Raw genomic sequence first — 24,013 nt, 5'->3', positions numbered from 1 at the left:
TTAATACATTTTCAGATAATTCTAATATACGTAGTCTTGGCAGGTCTGTTTCTCTTATACGTTGTTTTTATTACCAGATCTTGATTACTGTCTTGTTTCCTTATATGCTTATTTCTGATTACCATATAAAAATTATATATGAAGAAGATCTTCTGCTTCTAGGAAGATCAGTTATATATATTTTCCCTATTCCTCCCACTGATTACAACTAAAAACCCTAGACATTACATATAAAACAAACATTAAAAGACAGAAAGGTAGAAAGAAGAAGGCAGACCACCTAGAAATCTTGAGATCCAAAAAATGACATGGTGGTGAGTACCTAGGTTTTCTTTTTGCTTTATATATCCCAGACTTGGAGCCAAAGAAACCTGCAAACCAAAAATGCTAACCAGCACAGACCAAAACCTGCTCTGTCTTGCTAAAAGACCAGGAAAAAAGCAACCTATCAAAACAAAAACTTTTTGACAATAACTACTATACTCCAGCCAAACACCACAGGGAAAAAAAAGTGTGGCCCAACCCCCACCAGCAATGACCAAGTGGAGAGCTGAGACTTCTACCTTCACAAGGCTGTAATAAGAAACCCTAACACCCCGGATAAAAAGGATTCAGAGAAGACCAAGTTGAGAGCTGAGAATTTCATACCCACCAGCTAATAACTAGGGCTCTGCTCTCTTACTCCCCAACCAGGGGTTATCAGTAAAGACCATTCCCACACAGCAGTAAAGAGAAGCCACACACCCTTTTAGGTGTCAATGAAAGCCAAATGCTTATTATATGGGTTGGTTTTCTATTTTGCATTTTCCTCTCTTAAATACTGCTTTCCTATGTCTCTTTTATTTATATTTCTTTGTGAAATTGTTTATTCATATCTGCTTCTTGTATGTTTATTTTTAATGATTTTCCTTTGCATTTGTCTCTCTCAATTTTTTAACATGTATTTTATATTATCTTTACAAGGCAAATAGAAAATAAAGGTACACAAACATTACTTATGATGATAACCCATGCCCAAAAAGAAATTATACCCTTTTTTTCCTTTGGTCTTATTGACCCTGTAGCAGTCCTTCAAGCCATTTAAATCAGAGTTCAGGTTAGTTTCCAAGTACAACTTCCAGCACTAAAATCCCTAGAATGAATAATCAAATTCTTCAAATAGGAATACAAGTCAAAGAAACAGAAGACAAAATACTCTCCTAAAATAACAAATCTACCTCCAAATAAACAACTAGAATAATGATATTTTCTCACATTCCAAGACATTCTGTCTTTTTACCAGAAAGTACATGGTCTAAAAACCCATCTTCTTAGTCTTTATCCACATACAGCCAGAAAAATTCATAAAACAGTCATCTACAAAGGTGTTAATCACCACATTGTTTGTGATGTTGAGGAGTTGGAAGCAATTTGGATACCTATCACTGGAAGAATGAACAGTAAATTTTAGTGGATGAAAGAGTCTAAAATTAGTGGTGACAGGTACACAACTCTGTGAATATACTATACTAAAAACCATTGGATTGTAAACTTTAAGGGGTGAATTTTATGGTTTATGAATTATACCTCAATAAAAATATTATAAAGCATATATAGGGGGTGGATATTCTGCCACACTATGTGGCAATCAGAAGCAATGCATTGGAAGCATATAAAGTAACGCACATAGGTCTTGAAAACATGGCGTCAAGTTCAAAGTAAATAAAATAGGGATATATCTTGAAAACATAGCATTAAATTATCCAATAAAATAAAATAAGAGGGAATCTCTAATAATTCCCCTTTTCAAGCTCACAGGCTTAGCTGTCATCTCTGGGAAAATCCACCTCTACGTCTGCCCTTTTTGTCAAGAGAATGACGGCAACTTTAAGAAACCTGTTCTCCTTGGAGAACAAATATTTCACCTTCTGCAAAGCAAAGATGAGAACTCAATATTGCCTAATGTTATAATGGGTACAGGAAACACATTTTTCAATGTGACTAAAAGAATCAGAGTAAGAACAGAAGGAGAAATATCATCCCTAATTCTAATACTTCTAAGAAAGCTTCCAACAAAGGAATTCAGCTAAGGATAGATTCCCTCCTTTGTTTATTACCTTCGTGCAGGAAAACAGGTCATTTGGCTTAAAGAACATGGGTCTTGGGGCTAATGGAAAGGGAAGAGGAGAATTGGTATTATGTTCACCAACTTAGAAGGATCACTCATTCTCATTTTTGTCATTTTCAGTATTTGCTCCCAATCTACCTTCATTCGAAAATTGCTTATAAAGCATATGTTATGTGCTAAGTAAGCACTGTTCGTAGGTTCTAGGGATATGTCAGTGAATAAGCAAGCCCTTGCCCTTAAGCAGTTTATATATAGTGAGGAAAGAAGGACAATTTAATAAACAAAGAAAATTTTAGTGCCATGAAATAAGTGCTGTGAAAAAGACGAGCTTATGAGTTAGACAGTAGAGAGGTGGGGGGAAGCTGCCTTAACTATGATAGTAAAAAGCTCTCAGAAGGTGACCCTTATATAAAGATAAGATGCTAACCAAGGAAAATAAATTTCCGAGCATAAAAGAAAAGTAAGCACTAAGGCTGCAGTAACAAGTTTCAAGGGTTCAAGAGATAGAAAGCCAGAGTAAAAAATGAGAAGATAGATAAATCAGACAGCAGTTATCATACAGAGGTAGCAGCTATCATACAGTGAGGCATTTAAATTTTATTTGGGATGCAGTGGGAAGGGAAGGTTTTTCTGAGTTTTAAACAGAAGATTGACATGCTCTCATTTCTATTTCCAATGACTGACTGCTATGCAGAAGACAGACTATAGGAAGGCAAGACTGGGAAGATGTAAATGAGTTAGGTTATTAAGATAGCTCAGACAAGAGATTTAGGACTCAGACTATGGTTATAACCATGGAGATGGTCAGTCACTTTAAGACCCAGAATATATTTTAGAAGTAAAATATGATTTCCCAATGAATTGGAGTAGGAGTATAAAGAGAAGAAAAGAGTTAAAACTCCTAAGTTTCTGGCCTGAGCAACTGGATAAATCATTGATGCCATTTGCTGCACATGGAAGGCACAGAGGAGCCACTCGAGAGAGTGTTTATAATTGTTTTTGAATTTCTGTCAAATTTCTCCAACTAGTTTACAACCCGTCTTGTATTTCTTCTGTAACCTCATGTGCCTAGCACAGCACTGATTTAATAAATGCCTGCTGGATCTAATTAAAAGTAGCCCTACAAGAACACATATGAATCAACATTTTCAAACTTTATGTTTGAAAAATCAAATACAGATGTTTTAATCAAAGACAGTGTGTGTTTAAAATGACAAAACGAATGCTAGAGACAAACCTACTAGATATGTTTACGAATTTTAAAACACATGATGGCATAATGAATGCTTGATGGCATAAATGAAACTAGAAATAAGTTTTCAGAAGGACTTACATAGAAAGACTTTTAAATGTCATAAATTATAATTAAACTAAACATAAATGAACTACACTTGACATCACATTTAAATAATTGTTAGCATCATATGATGAATTTTGAAAGACTGGAATCCTCAGTCATCGTCATAACCAACATAATAAAGGAAAATCACACAACACAAACTTTTATGTGTTCTCTTTTAAATCATACTGTGGCAAAGTTGAATCCTAGCAGCTGGTGTTCTTGTGGGTAATTGTTTCTGGCATATTAGCCCCAGGAAAACGTTTCCATCATTTTATAGCCATATCCTGAGCAGAAGCCAGAGAAAATATTTAATTCTTTATTTCATATATTTTCTATATACCTTTTATACATTTTGCCCCTTAGCAACTTATTCTCTATCAATCCAAAAATACTAAAAAACTATACTAGTTTCAAAACTGTACACTTTTCCTTCTAAAATATGCTAACATGTAACAAAAAAAAAAACACAACATTTTCAGATGGGTATTAATTCAGCTGCCTTAGTTTGTAATTTTTAAAGCTGCTAGTTAATCATTAAGGCTATAAACCATTGGTCTAATAACTGATACTTAAACAGGGCTTACTGAAAGATAGTCATAAGTAATAAGAGTAACTATAAGGTAGCCTAAGGGAGGACCTTTTTAAAATAACAAAAGCGTTAACAGACATGTCTGTTATTTAGGGGATATAGTTCTTCACCTGCTTCCTACAACACTAACACAAACACAACTAGCAAAATTTATATTCACAATTATATAATACAAACACTGTACTGTTTTGTTTCGAGACCAATATCAATGCTAAAAAAAAAAAGACGAGGTTTACTCCCATTGGTTTACACAGTTCTCTCCCCCAATAAAGTTTGTAGTCCTAAGAAGCAGATGATCCCCTGTTTATTTTGGTAACTCAAAATTCACCTACAGTATTTAAGACAGTAGACGCTCAATAAATATTTCTTATCTTTTTTCTGTTCCTAAACCTTAGTCCCAACTTGCCAATTCTTAGAAAGGCAAGAATTTTTTCTGGTGGTCACCAATAACACATCTCTAAGATGCCTCCAATTTCTCTCTTTTCTTCAAGGTTCAAGTCCCATGCAATTCAAAAAACCTTCCCTAATTGCCCCATCCAAAAGCTAACTCTCTTTTCTAAAGTTCTAGTGACTATACTGTCTAACCACATGTTTGACATGAATACATTCTCTTGGACTATTAACTACTTTTTCATTTTAAATCCAGATCTTGATATATATTGCTCCTCAACTAATTTCAAGCATAAATTATGGTTTATACTCGTGCCCAATACCTAGCAGTGTTTTGTACTCAATAAATGTTTACTGATAAAAATAAAGACAAAGATGATAAAAATAATATAGAGCCAGTTCTGTATATTCCTCTATCATGTATTCATTCAAAAGCAAAGCAATGTAATAAATGGGTAACTGTCACAGCCAAAACTAACAACACTATAGTATTATTAACCTAACAGTTATTATTTCACTACCTTCCAACATTTTGAATGGAGCTGAATAAATGTATGTATGTATAAAACTAATTTGTAATAAAGACATAACCAAGATGTAAGAGAAAAGGAAGGAGTAGACTCTCCGAAAAATAATTATCGTGAGCAATAAAAAACTATATGGCATAGTAACAAAAGATGTCACAAAACAATATGCCCCAATTTTTTTTAAATGAGTTTACAATGTGTAATGTGAATGTACATTTATGTTTGTGTATTTAGGAGGAAGGGAATAAAAAAATAAATACTAAAATGTTAGTAATTACTACACAGTAAAATTACAGAAGATTTTTACTTTCTTCTTTATGCTTTTCTATACATTCCAAATCAGAAACACATAACTAAAACCAATAAATATTTTTTTAAAGATAAAACCTCCCAACATTTAGAAATTATGTTGTTGCTATAAACCAACAATTTCAATTTAGTCTAGTAAGCAACATAATAAAGTTATAGAACCAAGTTACTTCATAAGGCTAAATTCAGTCTCTCTGAAAATATTTAAATTCTTACTTAGTCTGAACCAACACCCTGTTACTACAGTAATAGTTATATGGTAATAGTATAAATAAAAGGCTTTATTTAGATAAAGGGAAGATGAAGCTTATTAGATTATCATTAGTATCCAGAATAACAGATTCACTTTCTTTCAGACATAGAAAATCTATCTGTAAAGGTTTTGATCTCATTAAATTTCTGAATTATAGATCCTTTTTAACTGGCTTACAAAGGATTTTTAAAAAATTATATTTTGCATTTTCTGAAAAACTTTTCTAATATTGAAATTTAGTCATCTGGACAGAAAGTACAAATCTACTTATAGACAAATGCTCCACCCCACCTCACCACCCCACCCCCCAAAAAAAGTCTCCCATTTAGAAAGAACTAGATATTCAAAGCAATATTCTAGACTGGAAACACTATCAAAACAGCATGGTACAGCCACTCTGGAAAATAGTTCAATAGTTTCTTTAAAAACCAAACAGCAACTACCATATGACCTGGCAATTGCACTCTTGGGCATTTATCCTAGAGAAATGAAAATTCGTGTTCACAAAAAACCTGCACATGAATATTTTATAGCAGCTTTATTTGTAATAACCAAAAACTGGAAAACAGCCAGATGTCCTTCAATGGGTAAACAGCTAAACAAATTAATAGAGAACAACACTACTCAGTAATAAAAAGGAATGAACTAGTGATATGTGTAACAGTTTTAGAAATATGCTGAGTAAAAAACAACTAACTACAAATATATACTATGATTCTACTTATACACCATTCTTAAAATGACTACAGAAATTACAGAATTATAAGAATAAAGAATAGATCAGTGGTTGCCAGAGGTTAAGTGGGGAGAGAGGTGGTAAGGGGAAGAGAGAATTGGATGTAGTTAGAAAAAGGGAGCACAAAGGATCCCAGTGGTGAAGGAAATGTTCTCTACCTTGACTACAGTAAATAGCAATATAAATATCCCAATTTTGATACTACTGTAGTTTGAAGATATGACTATTGGGGGAAACTGGGAGTAGAGAACATGAGATCTCTCAATTATTTCTTACAACTGCATATAAATCTATAATTACTCCAAAATAAAAAGTTTAATCTAAAAAAATACAGAATTTTAAGGGCATTGATTATACCAAAGCCAAAGATCTCCTCTCCAGGAATTTACAGTCTAAACCAGGCAACACCAAAAAAAAGTCTGTGAAAGTTTACTTAGAATTTAAAGGTATGTGTAGAGATATACACAGTATTTAGGTATTAAAGTATATAACATGTAGTAGTATAGAAAAGCATGTGTATAGCTAAAAGATAAAAAATACCTTAAAACTCAAATCCATTCTAATATGATAGCACAATATATTTAAATTGTTTTAAAAAATAAGAAGAACAGCACCCAGATCAGTTTGGTACTACTATTATGGTTCCCACGGCAACCTAAAATTCATATTTCCATTCTTTTCAAATATTATATCTATTGTGACTTCTCCATTAGACAGCAACTCCATAAGCACAAGGACTGTCTCTATGTCGCCTACCAGCATATTGCACAGTAACCAACACATGGTAAGTATGGAGCAAAATTAAATAGTTTATAACTGAAATAAGTTGGTAAATATAACTCTGCACTACATTCCCTTGTTACAGAATTTGAGAATTTACCCTTAGATAAATAATTATATTTTAAGTGAATTTTTCAGTGTTGCCTTTCAATTCTAAATAACTTTGAAATATTTTAATATGTTTTTAAAATGTGAACTTAGCAATGAAAATTATGTTGATTATACATTTACTATAAAGAATATCAGACTAGTTAACATTAATTTCACTTCCGTAAACTTAGAAATTTAGGATTCTAGCTAATTATATCATTAAATAAACTGTTTGTAGATAGATATAGATCCTACCAAAGATGAACATCTACCCTTTAAAAAAAAAAATCATAAAAGGCACAGAGAAATGAATCACCTTCCCGCTGAACTAAGTGAAATTCAGTCATACATGACAGGAACAAATCAGATGACATCAAGGCTCTTCTAAACATTAAAGTCTGTCCTTTAAAACACAGACACAAATTATTCTCAAATTTAAGTAGCTTTCCTTTCCTTTTTAAGGAAATTTGATTTAGAAAAAAAAAAGATTAAAAAACACATGGAAAACCTCAAAAGTTAAAAAAAAAATTTACTTACCAAATTAGCCATATAAATTGTGAGAAGCCCTCTCCTGAAAATAATTTTAAAAAGAGATAGAGTGAGATTAAGCATCAATTTGACTTAATAGCAGCTTTATCATTTTTGAGAAATCTATCAAAATAAATATCAGGAGTTGAGAAAAAGGGATAGATTATACTAAACTAAATTTTCAGCACCTTAATAATTGGATCTAAATAGATTCTAAGTTATCCTATTTAGTGGTCATTAATTTAAATCCTTTAAAATTACCATTGCCTAGTAATTGTTAACTAGACTGATTATGGTGATCATTTCACAATATATGGCAATATCAAATCAATATCAAATGTTGTACTCCTGAAATTAACACTATATGTCAATTATATCACAATTTTAAATATTACTAATTTTATTATTATTTATTAATAGGAAGAGTGGTAAAATTTGCTATTAGTCTGTTTATTTTGAGAATTGTAAATTTAATAAAGAATCCTAATGAATTCATCTTGTCAAAAAGTCAAGGCCAGAACAATTCTAACTAAATGTAAATTTATTCACTACAAAATCAGGTCTTCTATTTGTTTCATGCACAATGCAACTGTTAATTAGATGTCATTACAAAGCATACTAAATCACCCTGGTTTTACCTTCATTGTTAAGTGAGAAATCAGGGAGTAAGTGAACTTTCTAATGCTAAAGGACAAATAAAAGTTCTATAAACACTCGCCTTACATAAAAATTGCACATTAACCAGATTTATTTAAAGAGAATTCAGGTAGAAACTCCAAGATAAGGATAATTTTATGCCTTTAATCACTTTAGCTTATGAATGAAGCACATCCTATCTTCTAGGAAAGAGCTGTTCTAACGGTTCAAGAGTTTAAGGGCAGAGTTCAAATAACAAACTCTGAAAATTATAAAAACTTATTTGAGTTTCAATTACAAACATTTTTAGTAGTCAAAAAAAAGTACTTTGTATATAAAACGAATATTAATTTACCAGGTCTTGATATTAACATTGTCAATGAAATTTTGATGTCAGATTGAGTCATACACAGTCTGGATTGTTCATCATGTAAAACGGTTTAATAAGGTTTTAACATTATTAAAACCACATGGAGGCAGTATGATTTAACTGAATAACACTGAAGTGAAGTTACAAAATTAGGGTTCCAGTTAAGTTTAATTTTCTGGTACTCTGTAATTATGCCATTAAAATAAAGGAACAAGACTAGTTATCTAACTTACATTTTTAAATATAAAAACTATTTAAAGAAAAAAACTTCCATTTATCACCAATATATAAAACATAATATTGGACCTACTCTGGTTGAAAGGAGAAGGAGGTCTAGGCAAAGCCACTGAGCCACACCGCTCCCACCCAGGCAATGTCCCTCCTCAGCAGGACCTAATACACCTCCTTAGAATAACAGAATTCTATTGCTCCTCTAAAAAAGAATTTAAAAATCATTAATAAGATGATCTGCAAGGTCCCTTTTAGTTCTTCTATGATTTGTACATGTGAACTGAAATTGGTCTTACTAATCTTTACCAATCTTATCAATTCCTACCAAATTCTAAATCAAAGATGTTCTAATAATACTTATTTTAAATAAATTATGTAAAGAAAAATTAGGGTAAAATCAACATCCAAGAGTCACACTACAGAAAAAAGTTAAATCCTCCTCAAGCGATACCTAATCTTATACCAAAAGCTGATTACATATAACAAAAAAAAATAATATTCTTAATTATAAAACCAAAATATTTCTGTAATTTTGGTGGTAATGACTGATAATACATTTCATTATGATGTGAACTAATATATGATGCTATCTTTAAAAACATTTGTTCCACTAATCTAACTGTCTCTAATATTCAACGGTAATCTCTAATATTCAACAGCAACAGTTTCATCGCTAGCTTCCATTTGTCTGACAACATAACATTTTATTTTTAACTACGGGTATATATTATCTTGTTTACCTTTACATTTCACAAATCTTCAATAGTACCTGGCATCTAATTTTCATTAAACAAATCGTAGAATTACTAAACAAGGTGTTACTAGGAGCTTAGCCTTTTAAAAAGGAATATATTATAGACACATATTATAGAAATCCAACCACAAAAGATAGCAACTAGAGAGAGGGTCAATTAATTATACCAATATATTAGGAAGTAAAGATGTGATGAGATTATCTTACATTTGCAGAAAATTTAACAATTTATAAAGTAAAATCAATACTTTTGTAATAGAATAAAATAGTCTTTCTGACTCCATCTTGCTTGAACCTGCCCAGTTCCCACAGCATGAGGATTAGCAACTTTTGCTTAGTCCTGCACATAGATATGCTAATTATTAAAGGAATCTAACCAGTAGCCTAGGAATTACTGAAATAATTTCCGTGCTCAAAACTATCTCCCCAAGGAGATAAGTAAGGTATGTACAAAAATAACCATTGCTTATCAAAAGATTTATAGGAACCTCATGACTGAGACCACAGCAACCAGAGTTTGTTGACCAGAAGCAAAGAAGTTTCACCATCCCCCTTGGACCCTTGCTGACTTGCAGATGTCTGCAGACATCAATCACCCCCTGACCTCAAACTCCTCCTGTTTTCTCCTTTCTCCTGAAATAAAAGAAACCTGAATTTTGTACTTTATCAAGAGAATTCTTTAGGACAACAGTCCACCACCTTCTGTGCTTACTGGCTTTCAGAATAAAGCTACTTTCCTTGTCCAACTCCTTGTCACTCAACTTACTGACTATGCTGTGGCAAGCATTTCAAGCTTTCACTAGATTACAGTGTGTAATCAAATTTTATTCTCTCAATAGTCCTATAAAGTGTAACACAGATAATAATATCCTCACTCTGTGAAAAATCAAGAATCAGAGAGTGGTTTCCTTCAAAATATAAAAGTAGCAAAAAGACAAATTGGAATTAGGAGTCAGTTCATCTCCAGTTTCGTGTTCTTTCTAATGCACTGCTTCTACAGCAGAAAATCTTTACTGAATTTCCTTTAAATTCTACAATTCACTGACTAATTTAATATGGTGTTCTAATAGGCTTCTATGCTTAAGAGCTAAGGATGAATAAAGCCTTGAAATACTCTTACTACTGGGAAAAAGCAGAGGATGTACTGTTGTTAAACTATGTCCTATTCTGATCTCATTTCAATTTATCATTCCTAAATAACAAGAAAGGTTACTTCCTTCCCAGCTTTATCTGAATTCCAACCCAGAACTAATAGCCCCAAGAATGAGAGGACAATATCTGTGAAGGGCACAACATGTTGGATTTCATAGACAGACTTTATGGTATGTTTCCCTGGTGCAGTGTCTTTGCCTTGATTCCAACAACAATTTGGTAGGGGCAAAACATCAAAACAGTGATTTGTTTTATCACTTCTCCTGAGATGTTCAATATCATGAGAAACTGATATGGTAATTAAATGTTGTCTTATTATTTAACAATTGACTATATCTAGACTAAGTCTGAAGACGAACAGGTCACTTCCTTCCTAGTAAGTAAATTCCCTCTAGAAACCAAATTACATGTTAAAACACTACTACAATAGTGATAGGGAAGGGGGAGGTGCCAATTAGAACAAAAGATAGCCTAGGCGTAAAGAGGAGGGAGGTCTAGGGCCAAGAAGAACAATAATTTTCTAAATTTCACAAGAGATTCTGAGACACAAATATTCCCATTCTGCTGAGAATCACTAGGTTAAAAGACTGGTGAAGCTCAGTGAATAAACATTCTAAAGTTGGTCAAATACGTCTCTAAACCACAAATAATGTTCCTTCTCTTTTTTTACGAGGGAAGGAGGTGAATCTCTTAAATTTGCATAAAAAATTTAATGTACATCAAGGGGCACTGCCTAAAAAAAGTATTAAGAACCATAGCTACTAACTCTGATAATCAGAGTATCATTAGGAACTAACTCTGATAATCAGAGTATTATTAATCCTATGGGAAAATATTAAAATAATTAAATTTTTTTAACATCTAAGTAGACTAAAAGGTTTCTTCCTAATCTGATGAAATTCTAAGTATTATTATCTTTTAATGACATTACTGTATCTAATTAGATGAGCAATATGCTTTTTTTCTGGAAACTTTAATATATATATCCTTTTAGGTAACCTCAAACCTTTGAAGGGCACTGTATGTAACATACATCATGACTAAGGTCACTAAGACATACAGAAGGAATGGTGTAACTCCTAAATTCTAATTATATATATATATATAATGTGTGTGTGTGTGTGTCTGTGTGTGTGTGTGTATTCTACAGGTGAGGAGAAATTAGAGATTAAAGAAAAACAAAGTAAACATTCCTATATATTATAATGGTTTACTAAGAGACACTATTTAATCATCTTAGAAAGTCTTTCAAAGTATAATAGATTTTCATCTGTCAGAATGTTTTACAGGAGTATAAAAATACTTCATTCAGGTATAGGAATGGATAAGATAAACTTCCAGTCTACAGCAAGATCCTAATCTACTATATATAGTAGATAATACAGAAGACTGCAAGATAATTTAATTTACTTCCTGTAAAGATAACATGACACTTAAACTTGAAGATGCCAAGAATTTATAAACAAAATTCATGGTATTCTTTTATTCATGTATAGTTCATTCATTTTGGTCATATCTGTTTAGGAGTTTCATAACTAAAACTGTGAAATTTAACAACTCAACCCATGAGTCTGCTTAGAATACACATGCAATTTTTGATATTTTAATACATGTCCATGTTTGAGCACCCTGCAGTTGTAATTTATCTAAACTAATACTAAAAATCAAAGCAAATTCCATCAGCAATTCTACAAAACAAAATCCATCAGAACAACTTCTTTCTGAACCACAAACAAAGCACTTCCTAGAAAAGAAAGAGAAGACTAGTTCTTAACAGCCCACCTAGGGATCAACTAGATGTTACTAATGCTTCCTGCTGAGTTACTGTGATCAGAGTTCTTTGTGGCACAAATTTTTTTAAGCAGCCTTGGAAACAACTTCAAAGCTTTCTCAGAACCCCACAGTGATGCGATTAAGATTTAAGTAAACTGTAGTCTTATAAGGTGTCAGGAGATAGCTGGCAAAGCTTGCTTAATTCTAAAGGGAGGGAAGGAGACTGGGAAAGATGGATAGATGGATGGATATGGATGGATGGGATGGATGGATGGATGGATGGATGGATGGATGGATAAATGGATGGATGGATGGGTAAATAAATTGGGTCATTTGGAGAGGAGAAAAAAATAGAAAAGAAATAAAGTTAAACGAATATAAAGATATTTATTAACAGAAAGCTTCACTTAAGTGTGCGTATATATATTTCCATCATATCTTTGCATATGAGTATATGTGTGTACACCCATATTGTATATTTTAACATCAATAACACAATATTGTGTTTAACATCAATAACACAATATTGTGTTTAACATCAATAACACAATATTGTATTTAACATCGATAATACAATATTGTATTTAAATAAATGTTGATCTTCAAAGAAAACTTTCATTTTTTTAAAACTGACATTATAAAAATAAGACCTAGACTAATACATCAACCCAAAATATAACTTCAAAAAGCAAGTAACATCAAAAATACTATCTTATTCAAGTGCTAAAAATAAATAAATCATTGCAAACTTGGTTTAAAGCATTCTTAAAGTTTCATGCATGAGTAACATTTTGAAATCATATATTTGAAACCAATATTCATAATTTTAAAATGGTCAGTAAGTTATAATTCCCAGAAGAACTTTTCATGACTTACAGGCAAAGAATAATACGAATACCTAACATTTAACACTATGTGTCAAGCACTGTTCTAAGTACTTTTACAAATATTGACTCACTGAATCCTCTGAACGACTAAATGAATAGATTATCACTATCCATTTTTCAGGTAAGGAATAAGTCATAGAAGTCACACAGTAAGTGGCAAAACCAGTGTCCTAAGCCAGTAGTATACCTCCAGAATCCATACTCTTAACCACTAATCTGTACTGTCCTCTCAAGTGGGGTAACCTATGTTTCTAGCAATGCTGACTTGATTATGCTTTGGTCATATAAACCAGTCCTTCGATCTTAGAATTTTAATAATCCAAAAGCATTGTGATATAATCATAGAACCGTGAAAATTTAAATTACATTTATAAGAATATATTAAAAGTGGCTTCAGGTGATTTAAGTAAATATTTGGTTACCTGATAAGATCTATAGTCTTACAAGAGAATCAATGATTATAAAAAACATCTTCATAAACTGAAAGATGACCTTAACTTGATTAATACATGACCCCATCTTGATTTTCTGGGATAAAGATAGAATCAAAGCAGTTGTCAGCAATAATTATTCATGAGATGGCAAAAAATTATTTTAAACAAAAGCTTTAATTTCAACTATTTACCTGACTAAAAATTTTACATAATAGTTTGTAGCATTTTATAGAAATCTTATTATTTCATATTTCATATGGAATATTTTCAGGTTGAATAAAAATGAAAATACTTTTTTGAACAAGAAGATGCCTTAAAAATAATAATTGATTTAACAAAGGTCACTCAATGAGCCTGAAGCAAATTATAGATCCAGATGATAACAGAAAAAACTACTGTCAGGTTTGACTTTGGGCAGTGAACACATAATGCAATTTATAGATGATGTATTACAGAGTTGTACACTTGAAACCTATATCATTTTATTAACCAATATCACTCTAATAAACTTAAAAAGATTAAAAGAAAAAACTATTGTTAATTTCCTTAGGTGTGATAATGGTACTGTGGTTATGGAGAAGATCTTTACTAGGGTTTGTATGTGTCATATTTTAGTTAAGCACATTAAAGAACGCGCTAATTTTTTAGTAAACAAAGACTAATGGATTTTATTGCTCTATAATGTCAATCTTTATATTTTTCAGTTTAATAAGCATAAAAATAATACTAGTACAAAATTAAATTTTCCATCAAATATCTGCAAGACTAAAAACATATGTAGAACTATTTCTCATACCTGGACAATAAACAGTAAGTTAAAAACAATTTTTTCCTAGTTGGCATGGCAGGCAGTTCTTTTAAATATGTAGATATGTAAAAATTTACCTGCTTTTTCTTTCAATTAGAATGGCCACATAAGATGCTGGCAGAGCGGCACCAAAGCCAGGACTCCATAAGTAGAATTTTCCAAGTATCTTCCTGAAATTCAAATTTGGAATGTTTGTATGAAACTTCTAGTTGGTCATTTCAATTATTACAAATAGAAATTCCCTTTCTCAGTCCACCCTCTTCTCTAAATATCCCACAGCACCCCAAATTCAACATGTCTAAAACTACACTCATTTTCTCTGCCTCCTATCCTCATGAACTTATTCTCTACCCTCTATTTTCCTAGGTTAGTGGCATCAACAACTACCTATCCATCCATGTGTGACTCTTGGAGACATCCTTGGCTTCTCCTTCTCCCTTATCCCATATATTAAATCATTCCCCTAAATTTTTCCATGTGTAATTAATCTCTCAAATTCCTCTCCAACATACTGTCCCCAGCCTTAGTTTAGTCCCTCACCATCTCTCATTCAGGCTGCCACAGCAGCAAACTAATAGGTAGTTCTCCTTCCAATAATTTAGTCAGTTATATTCATTCAGACATTCCCTGAATTCAACATTGCTCACTATACAAAAACCCTTTATGTTCTCAGTCTTCCTATCTATCAAATGAGAATAATAAATTACCTATCTCAGATAGTTCTTGTGAGGACTACATGAGATATTTCCCTGCAGCATGCACAGCACATAGAAAATACTGAGAAAATGTTAACTATTATTTCAATTATTACCGTTATTACTATTTTTAACACATAATAATCAACAAATGTCTCTCCCTCTTTGCTTCTACAACTCTTGATAACTTCTTACAGTACTTAATAAAGTATTTGATAGTTTTAAATTACATATCTACATACTTTTTTAAAACCTAATTATCTTATAACTAGAATTTTAACACGTTAGAAACTTTCCAGAGACCACATGATACAGTTTCTTAGATAGATTTTCAAGTCAATTTAAAGGCATGGTTTACTCAATAGTATAAACCTTATCAATTATTTTCTGCACAATCTAAAAGTTCATAAATATCAATGTTTTAGGGGGAAAAAATCTGTAAAAGAAATCTGGAAATGATATTTTTAATTGCAGTTAAACTATACCTGCAGAACTTTGGGCAACACTAATTGGATAACACTAATACGATGATAAGGTGAAGTTATTATTTTAAACTTGATAGATTTAAAAAAAACACTAGTTTGGGTTTTCAACAATCAATGGGGAAAAAGATAAAAAGTAAAATATTTAATGAAACTGAATTCTAACTGTCTATATTGAATAAAGCACATCACATAGGCAATGTATATAGGACTAAATAAGAATCAAAAGTTTCATCGGTAGGATATGCCGGAAATTAACTTACTGTTTTATATACAAACGCGAGCATTTTATAATCCCTTTGAAGTCTGTTCACTGCAGACGGACTTAACCTATATCATGGACAACTAACTGCTTTGAATTCCTGATCTATAAAATTGAAAAGTTAAGAAATTTTAATCCACAAGTTGGTAAATATAGTAGCCCTTTTAAAGCATTTTTGCTATATAATCACAGCAATAACTTGAAGTTTATATTATGTCTTTAGGTGATGAGGTCCACAACTCCTGGTTTTATAAGCTTTCTTTGGGACAAATAAATGTCATTTCACAGATAGAAAAAATATATACAAGCAGTGATCTACACATTTATATAAACATGTTTGTTTCTTTTCCAACAAAGGAATTTGTATTAACTTCCAAGGGTGATTATGAGTACCAACCTTAAAATGCAAAAGAAAGCCATATACAAGGCCCCATTAGCAGTCAAAAATGAAGCAGATTGTAGGATCTCAGGGAGTAGTTTGTGTAAATAATAATCTAATTTTCGTTTCCGGAGAATTGCTGCAATCTGAAAAAAGAAAGTCTTTTTTGTTTAATCCAACCAACTTTATCCACTTAAATTAACTCTTACTTGTAAGCTACTGAATAACAGCATATATTTTTAAATTAAAGTAGAAACTCTGGTATTATACCAGTTCTTCTATAAAAATACAATTTCTGGGACAGAAGATATTTTAATTTATTGAAGGTATAATGGGTAAAATATACACTAGAAATTACAACATGGGTCATATAATGAATAACAAATGTCGAGGTAAATATTTATAATGCCTTTAAAGTCTTAAACTGAAAAATAAAATATATATTTTAAATGGAGAAAAATACAGCATAATTCAAATTGTGCTGAACTGAATGCTAAAACAAAATTGCATTATGGATATTATCAGCCTGGATATTAGAGAACCTCAACAAGAGAAATCAGAGAAATTCATTCAGTTACTCAAACATGACTACTGTGTAATCAAACTCATGCTGGGAATAAAAAAAGCAAAAAATAAAATGGCCTAATGAAGCCCATCCAAAAAAAAAAAAAGGTCTGAAAAACAAATATCAAGAATCGAGTTTAATATGGGTAGGTACCATGTGCTACCAGAACACCGAAACAGGAACAAGTTCCTCTATATAGAACTGCAGAAGTTTATCCCAGAAATATTTTATAAAGAATATTTACCTATGAGTCTTCATGACTTATCTATTACATTTAGGTTAAAAACTTGTTTGTTTTTAAGGTAGTTTGTGTATGAACTTTGACTTTAAAAGATAGGTTTCAAGATTAAAACAAAACAAAAAAGCCCTGAGATAATTTATTTTTTTATTTTTTTTAATATTTATTATTATTATTTATGCCCACAGCACCTGGTCTTCTTAGGTGGTCTCCCATCCAAGTACTAACCAGGCCCGACCCTGCTTAGCTTCCGAGATCAGACATCGGGTTTGTTCAGGGTGGCATGGCCGTAGACCATGGACTGTGGCTCCACTAGGGCAGAAACCCAGGACCTTCTGCGTGTAAAGCAGACATGCTAACCACTACACTATGGAACCATGTCTCCTGAGATAATTTAATAATGATATCCTCGTGAAGCCTCTGAAACTAACCATCTAGAACTTTATTCAATTAAACAAATTGTTATTAAGAATTATGCCATACACACACACACACACAAAAAGTAATGAATAAGATCTAATCCTTGTCTCCAAGGAACATAAAATCTTATAAAGAAATAGATACATTAACAATAAACTAAAATATGGCAGTGTAGTAATGGTACACTACAAAAAATAGAAACTGCTATAAAAACATATACTAGGGAATGACTAAAAGGAGAACAGGACTGGGCAGGTGGTGATGTCTGGAAAATGTCACTAAACTTTCTAAGATAGATCTTGACAGGTAGAATTTTGACAAGACTAGTTTCTACTGTTTCTGTGACGGTGCATTCTTTTCATTCTCCCATCAAATCTCCAAATGCTATTTCTTTGTTAGCATTTCTTCCTCAGATCTCTACTCATTCTACATATGCTCTCTCTCAACGTATCACCTATTATCTCAAAGTAGAAATTCCTATTACAATTCTAACCTCTCATCTAAATTCTTAATCCATACTTCAAATGTCTATTGGACATGTCAACAAGAATGTGCCATAGGCATCAAAAAACCAGCATGTCCAAAGTAGAACTCGTTTTATTTCCCCAAAATGCTTTTTCTTAGGAGTTTCCTATCCTAATTACCTAAACCCGCCTGATTACTTAGAAACAAAATGTTGGTGTCATTTTCAATTACTCTCTGATCTTCAACTATGTCATCAGTTCTAAAGGTTGTTCCCCTAGTATCTTCAGGTTTGGAATGTAGTATCTCCTTCATTTTAGACTTAACAATGGGCAGAATCTGGTACTCTATTATATATTCAAGCAGTTACAGGGGGGAAAAAATCCCCTCTGTTCCTGAGAAGGAAAAAATAAAACTGTCCCTATTTGCAGATAACATAACTGTCTGTGTACATAGAAAATCTCAAACCAATAAAAAAAAAAGAAAGAAAGAAAGAAAAACCTCCTAGAACTAATAAAGCAGTTTGGCAAAAGCATAGAGCACAAGACAAAAATACAAAAATTATCTGTACTTCTATATAAAAGCAATGATCACATGGACATTGAAATTAAAAATACAATAACATTTATAACTCCTCAAAAAAATGAAATATTTAGGGAAATATCTATAACACTTATATAGCTCTTATATGCTAAAAACTACACAAGTCTAATGAAAGAATCAAAGATTATGTAAATAAATGTTCATAGATTAGAAAACTCAACATGGTAAAGATGTCAATTCTCCCCAAAGTGATATACAGGTTTAACAAAATTTCTATCACAATCTGAGAAAGATTCTTGTAGATATAGGCAAGATTATTCTGAAACTTACATAGAAAAGCAAAGGAACTATAAGAGCTAAAACAATTTTGAAAAACAGAATAAAATGGGAAGACTCAGTCTACCAAATTTCAAAGCTTATTATATAGCTACAGCAATCAGTCTTTGTGATATTGGGAGAAAGCCAAGTAGATTAATGAAATAGAATAGAGAACGTAGAAACAGACCCACACAAATATATCCAACTGACTATATCAATGGCAATATTTTGGTTGCAATATCTTATGACCATTTTGCAAAATGATACCATTGGGAGAAACCCAATCTCTATTATTTCTCTATTATATCTTATAACTGCACAAGAATCTATAATTATCTCAAAATAAAATGTTCAATTAAAAAAAAAAAAGCAGTCATCCACATGGCCAGTGGTCATTTGAAACATGCTGAGCATCATTAATCAGAGTACTGCACAATGAAATACCAGTATACGCACACCAGAATAACTAAAATAAAAGAAGTGATAATGCAAAGTACTACCTGAAATAAAGTAACTGGAACTTCACACATTGCTGGTGGGAATGTAAAACTGCACAATTATTTTGGAAAGCTGTTATTATCTAATGAAATTAAATGTATACTTAATCTATGACCCAGCAATTCCACTCCTAGGTATATACCCAAGAAAAATAAGTGCTTATTTCCAGCAAAAGTTATATTTTTATAGCACTATCTATAATTAAAAATACTGCAAAACACCTAAATATCCATTAATGGTAGAGTAGATAAACCGTACATATTTGCAATACTGGTACACTGTAAGATGCAGGGAAAATCTGACATAACACATGGAAAATAACCTGGGAACTTATCATCACTATGCTCTAAACTAGAGCTTCCAACCAGGGTTTTGTAAGTGACTTAAATACTGATCCTCTCAACAGTCTGGGTAGCTAGGCCAGGCCTAGGGTAACAGAGCAGGGCAATAACCATGTCAGTTTTCCCTGGCATACCACACAATTATTGTCATTTTCTATGTATACCACAGCATGCTACAGTGTGAAAAAAAGTTAGGAAACACTGACATAACCAAATAATGTAAGAGCAATTATACTAGCCATGTAGTAATTTTAAGACCACGTCCACATGCATCTAAAATCATTATCAGACATCATCAGACACATTTGCAAATATCATATTTTATAGCAAAAATGCTGCAATGTTCATATGCTTTGACCAAGTAATTCCATGTTAATTCCTTATAAATTATCCAAATATGCATGAAAACATTAAGCTAAACACCAGTACATAATAGTACTGTAATTAAAATATATACCTGTATTTATTTATTTATATTTTTATAACCCAGTTTTTAAAAGACTATTTCATGACCAGAGAAAAATGAATCAAAATATATAAAGTGAAAAGACAGACTGCAACACAACAGTTTCTAATGAACATGTGAAACAAATGCCAGAACATTATGCACTGGTTATCTCTGAATGATAACAGATTATTTTAATCTTTTTGTTCTGGGGAACTTTCCAGACATTCTACAATAAACATGTTACATTTCTAAAATTGGTAGGAGAAAAACACGTATGAGAAAGTAGAAATTAGTTATTATAGAAACAATCTAAATAATAGAAATAATCAGCATGATGGAGTAAAAAATAAACGATATGACTTTTAGTCTTAGCTCTACAACTAACAATTTCTATGAAGGATCCTTGTTTAGATGCTCTTTAGATTTCATTTTCCTCATTTATTAAAAAAAGAGGTTAAATGACATAGGAGTGACATCAGCAAGATGGCAGAATAAAAGTTTCCAGCACTCATGCCCTCATAGAAAGATCAATTTGAACAACTATCCATGTGCAAAAATACCTTCACAAGAGCTAAGGATTCCAAGTGAGAGATTACAGCTCATGGTCGAGCACAGAAATATGAAAAGATGCATTGAAGAGTGTAGGAAAGACAATCTCACATTTCCTATGTTACCCAACCCCAAATCCCAGGCAACCCAGTGTGAAGAAAGACACCCATCCAATGTAGGAAGAAGAATGAAGTGAGTACCTAACTTCACCACAAACCCCAGCACCAAACCTGTCAAGTAAAACCAGGCACCACACAAACCCAGAATACAGGAGTGTCCAAGAAGATTCAGGCTACAGACCCATCTTTAGCAACAGGTCAACCTCCAAGAAACCAGGCTGCAGGCTTGTCCCAGTAACCCAGGCTTCACGCCCAACAGTGAAGTCCCAGATACCAGATCTGCCCCCATGGACCCAAACACAAGGGCCCAAACACCAGTGAATCCAGGTTCTAGGCCTGCCTCCAGGCAACAGACCAGCCTGGTGAAGGGGGATAGCAATACAATAAAAGTAGGGGACTTTAATACTACACTTTCAACAATGTATAGATCATTCAGACAGAAAATCAACAAAGAAGATTTGGAATCAAATAACACTATAGATCTAACACACATATACAGAACATTCCATCCATCAACACATTCCTTTCAAGCCACATAAGGCATTCTCAAAGACAGATCATATGTTAGGCCACTAAATGAGTCTTAAAAATTTTTTAAAGGTTGAAATTATATCAAGTATCTTTTCTAACCACAATGATATGAAACTAGAAATCAATAACGAGCAAAACTGGCCAATTCATAAATACGTGGAAATTAAACATTCATGAAAAAACCAATAGGTCAAAGAAAAATCAAAAGGAAAATAAAAAATATCTTGAGACAAATGAAAAAGGGAATAAAACATATCAAAACTTTCGGGATGTAGCAAAAGCAGTTCTAAGAGGGAAGTTTATAGCAATAAATGCCTACATTTAGAAAAAAGAAAGTTCTCAAATAACCTAACTTTACACCTCAAGAAAAAGAACAAACTAAACCAAAAGTTAATATAAGGAAGAAAATAATAAAATCAGAGCAGAAATAAATTAAATAGAGACTAAAAAACATACAAAAGATCAATGAACTTGAGTTGTTTTTTAAAAAATATAAAATATGGAATCAACCTGTGTCCACTGACAGATGAATGAATATAAAGAAAATGCAGTATATGTATACAATGGAATATTATTCCATTTTTATAAAGAAGGAAAGCTTGTCATTTGCTACAACACGGATGTTCCCAGAAGACATTACGCTAAGTGAAATAAGCTAGACACAGAAAGACAAATATTGCATGATCTCACTTAAATATGGAATATAAGAATGTCAAATCCATAAAAGCAGAGTAGAACGGTGGTTACCAGTGCCTGTAGTGGTGGGGAAAACAGAGAGATATTGGTCAAAGGGTAGTACAAAGTTGCAGTTATGTAGAAGAAATAAGTCCACAGATCTAATGTACAGCATGATGACTACAGTCAACACTATATTGAATGACAGAAGCATTTCAGCATAGGGCAGATATGGAGACCAACCTAATACAAAAGCTATACAGACTGAAGAGTGATGTAAAATTATAACAACAGGCCCCCAACTTAGGAGTTTCTTTACAAAAATATCACGATTAAACATCTATCAGGCCCACATGCATTTCATCTTATTCATTTATATTCTCTGGTCTGTTTCCCGTGTGACTAATGCAACACATTTGCCACAGAGATGGTTGACTAGTATTGGGATTGCAGTCTATGGCCATGGAATAGAACAAAGCTAACGGGACCTCAAAAGGATTGACCTCAAGATCTTAGCCTTATTAGTACCAAAACTTAAGGTAGCAGTCTTTGTTAGCCCCAGCCAGAGCTCGATCATTAACTGTCCCAGAAAACTATTCCTAGAAAGTCTGACAAATCTTATTACTTTAGAGTATAAAACAGTTCACAATAAGAAATAGTTGATTTTATGTTTTATTTATTTAACCTTTCTTAACATAATCACTAACAAAAAATGATTTCAGTAAAGCAGGGTCTCTCAACCTCACTATTGACATTTTGGACCAGGTAATTAATTCGCTGTTGTGGAGGGCTATCGCCTGCAGGGATATTTAGCAGCATCTCTGGCTTCTATTATGTAAATGCTAGTAGCACACCCTGAGCTATGAAAACCAAAAATGTGGTTTATATATATATCCATATATATGGTAGGTGTGACACACACACCCCCTTTTGGTTCTGTGTCCCTGGAGAACCCTAATATACTGCATTTAAATTGCTTCCAACATTTTTAAGGTTAAAACTGTAAGCTAGAGGCCAAATTTAAACATCTAAAAAAAAAAGGAGACAAGAAACCAAATATTGCAGGCTAATATGGCTAATATTTACATATCTTTTCATAATTTTCAAAGCTTTTACATATGCACTATCGCATATGATTCCCACAGAAAATTATGAAGTAGTTAAAGCAGGATTATCATCTATACACAGATGAGGAAACTGAGGGTCATACCACAAACTTTAGAAAAAAACAAAACTCAGATCTTATAACTTATTTCCAATGCACTTACTTCATGCTGCCTTATCATGTACAAACAACCAGTTTATTAAACAAAACAAACAAAAAACTAGGGCAACTTTGTTAATAACATATGCCAGAGAATACAAGCAAACCTTTAAAAGTATTCCTTAGCTACTTACTAAAAGCCTCCCTATAATGAAAATCATACCATCAAGCTTTAGCGATGACCATCAAATCAAGCCTTACAATATCCTTACTCTCAATAAAAAGATCCCCTTCAAATTTATATGGGAATTGATATAGGCTTTAAAGACAAACCTGAAAATATACTGTAGATATGATATTCAGATAAAAATATGATCAAGAACAAAACTCAAATTGAGCCCTGCATACATTATAACCATGATCCAATATTTTTTGGTAATGTAGGGTCAGTCTTGAATTCGCACAACTGTTATTTCAACTAACTGATATAACTCACTATGAAATACTATAACCTTAAACCAAAACATTTTTTTCATTTAAGAAATCATCTTAAAGCGGAATTATCATCTATTTATAGATAGGAAACTT

The 24,013-nt window shown here is 32.3% G+C and overlaps 1 protein-coding gene and 1 pseudogene across 7 annotated transcripts in view; both read right to left on the bottom strand.

Annotated features, from left to right (window-relative positions):
* The window catches only part of TMEM135 (transmembrane protein 135), a 256,996-nt gene that overhangs the window by 161,049 nt on the left and 71,934 nt on the right, over positions 1 to 24,013 (bottom strand). For 6 of the 7 annotated variants that reach the window (XM_039848281.1, XM_039848280.1, XM_039848279.1 and 3 more), the window contains exons 2-4: positions 16,533 to 16,660; positions 14,774 to 14,866; positions 7,661 to 7,694 (exon numbers count right to left, since the gene is read on the bottom strand). The exons of the other annotated variant lie outside the window; for it this stretch is intronic. In XM_039848281.1, the coding sequence (XP_039704215.1) occupies positions 7,661 to 7,694; positions 14,774 to 14,866; positions 16,533 to 16,555 (150 nt within the window). In that variant the 5' untranslated portion in view covers positions 16,556 to 16,660. The remainder of the gene's footprint in view (positions 1 to 7,660; positions 7,695 to 14,773; positions 14,867 to 16,532; positions 16,661 to 24,013) is intronic. 7 annotated transcript variants of the gene reach the window in all.
* Positions 17,497 to 17,612, bottom strand: LOC120590724 (uncharacterized; annotated as a pseudogene).

Source organism: Pteropus medius, unplaced genomic scaffold (genome assembly GCF_902729225.1).
Source record: "Pteropus medius unplaced genomic scaffold, Ma_sr-lr_union100, whole genome shotgun sequence".
NCBI classification, from domain to species: Eukaryota; Metazoa; Chordata; class Mammalia; order Chiroptera; family Pteropodidae; genus Pteropus; species Pteropus medius.
This window is presented reverse-complemented; position numbering and strand designations above follow the sequence as displayed.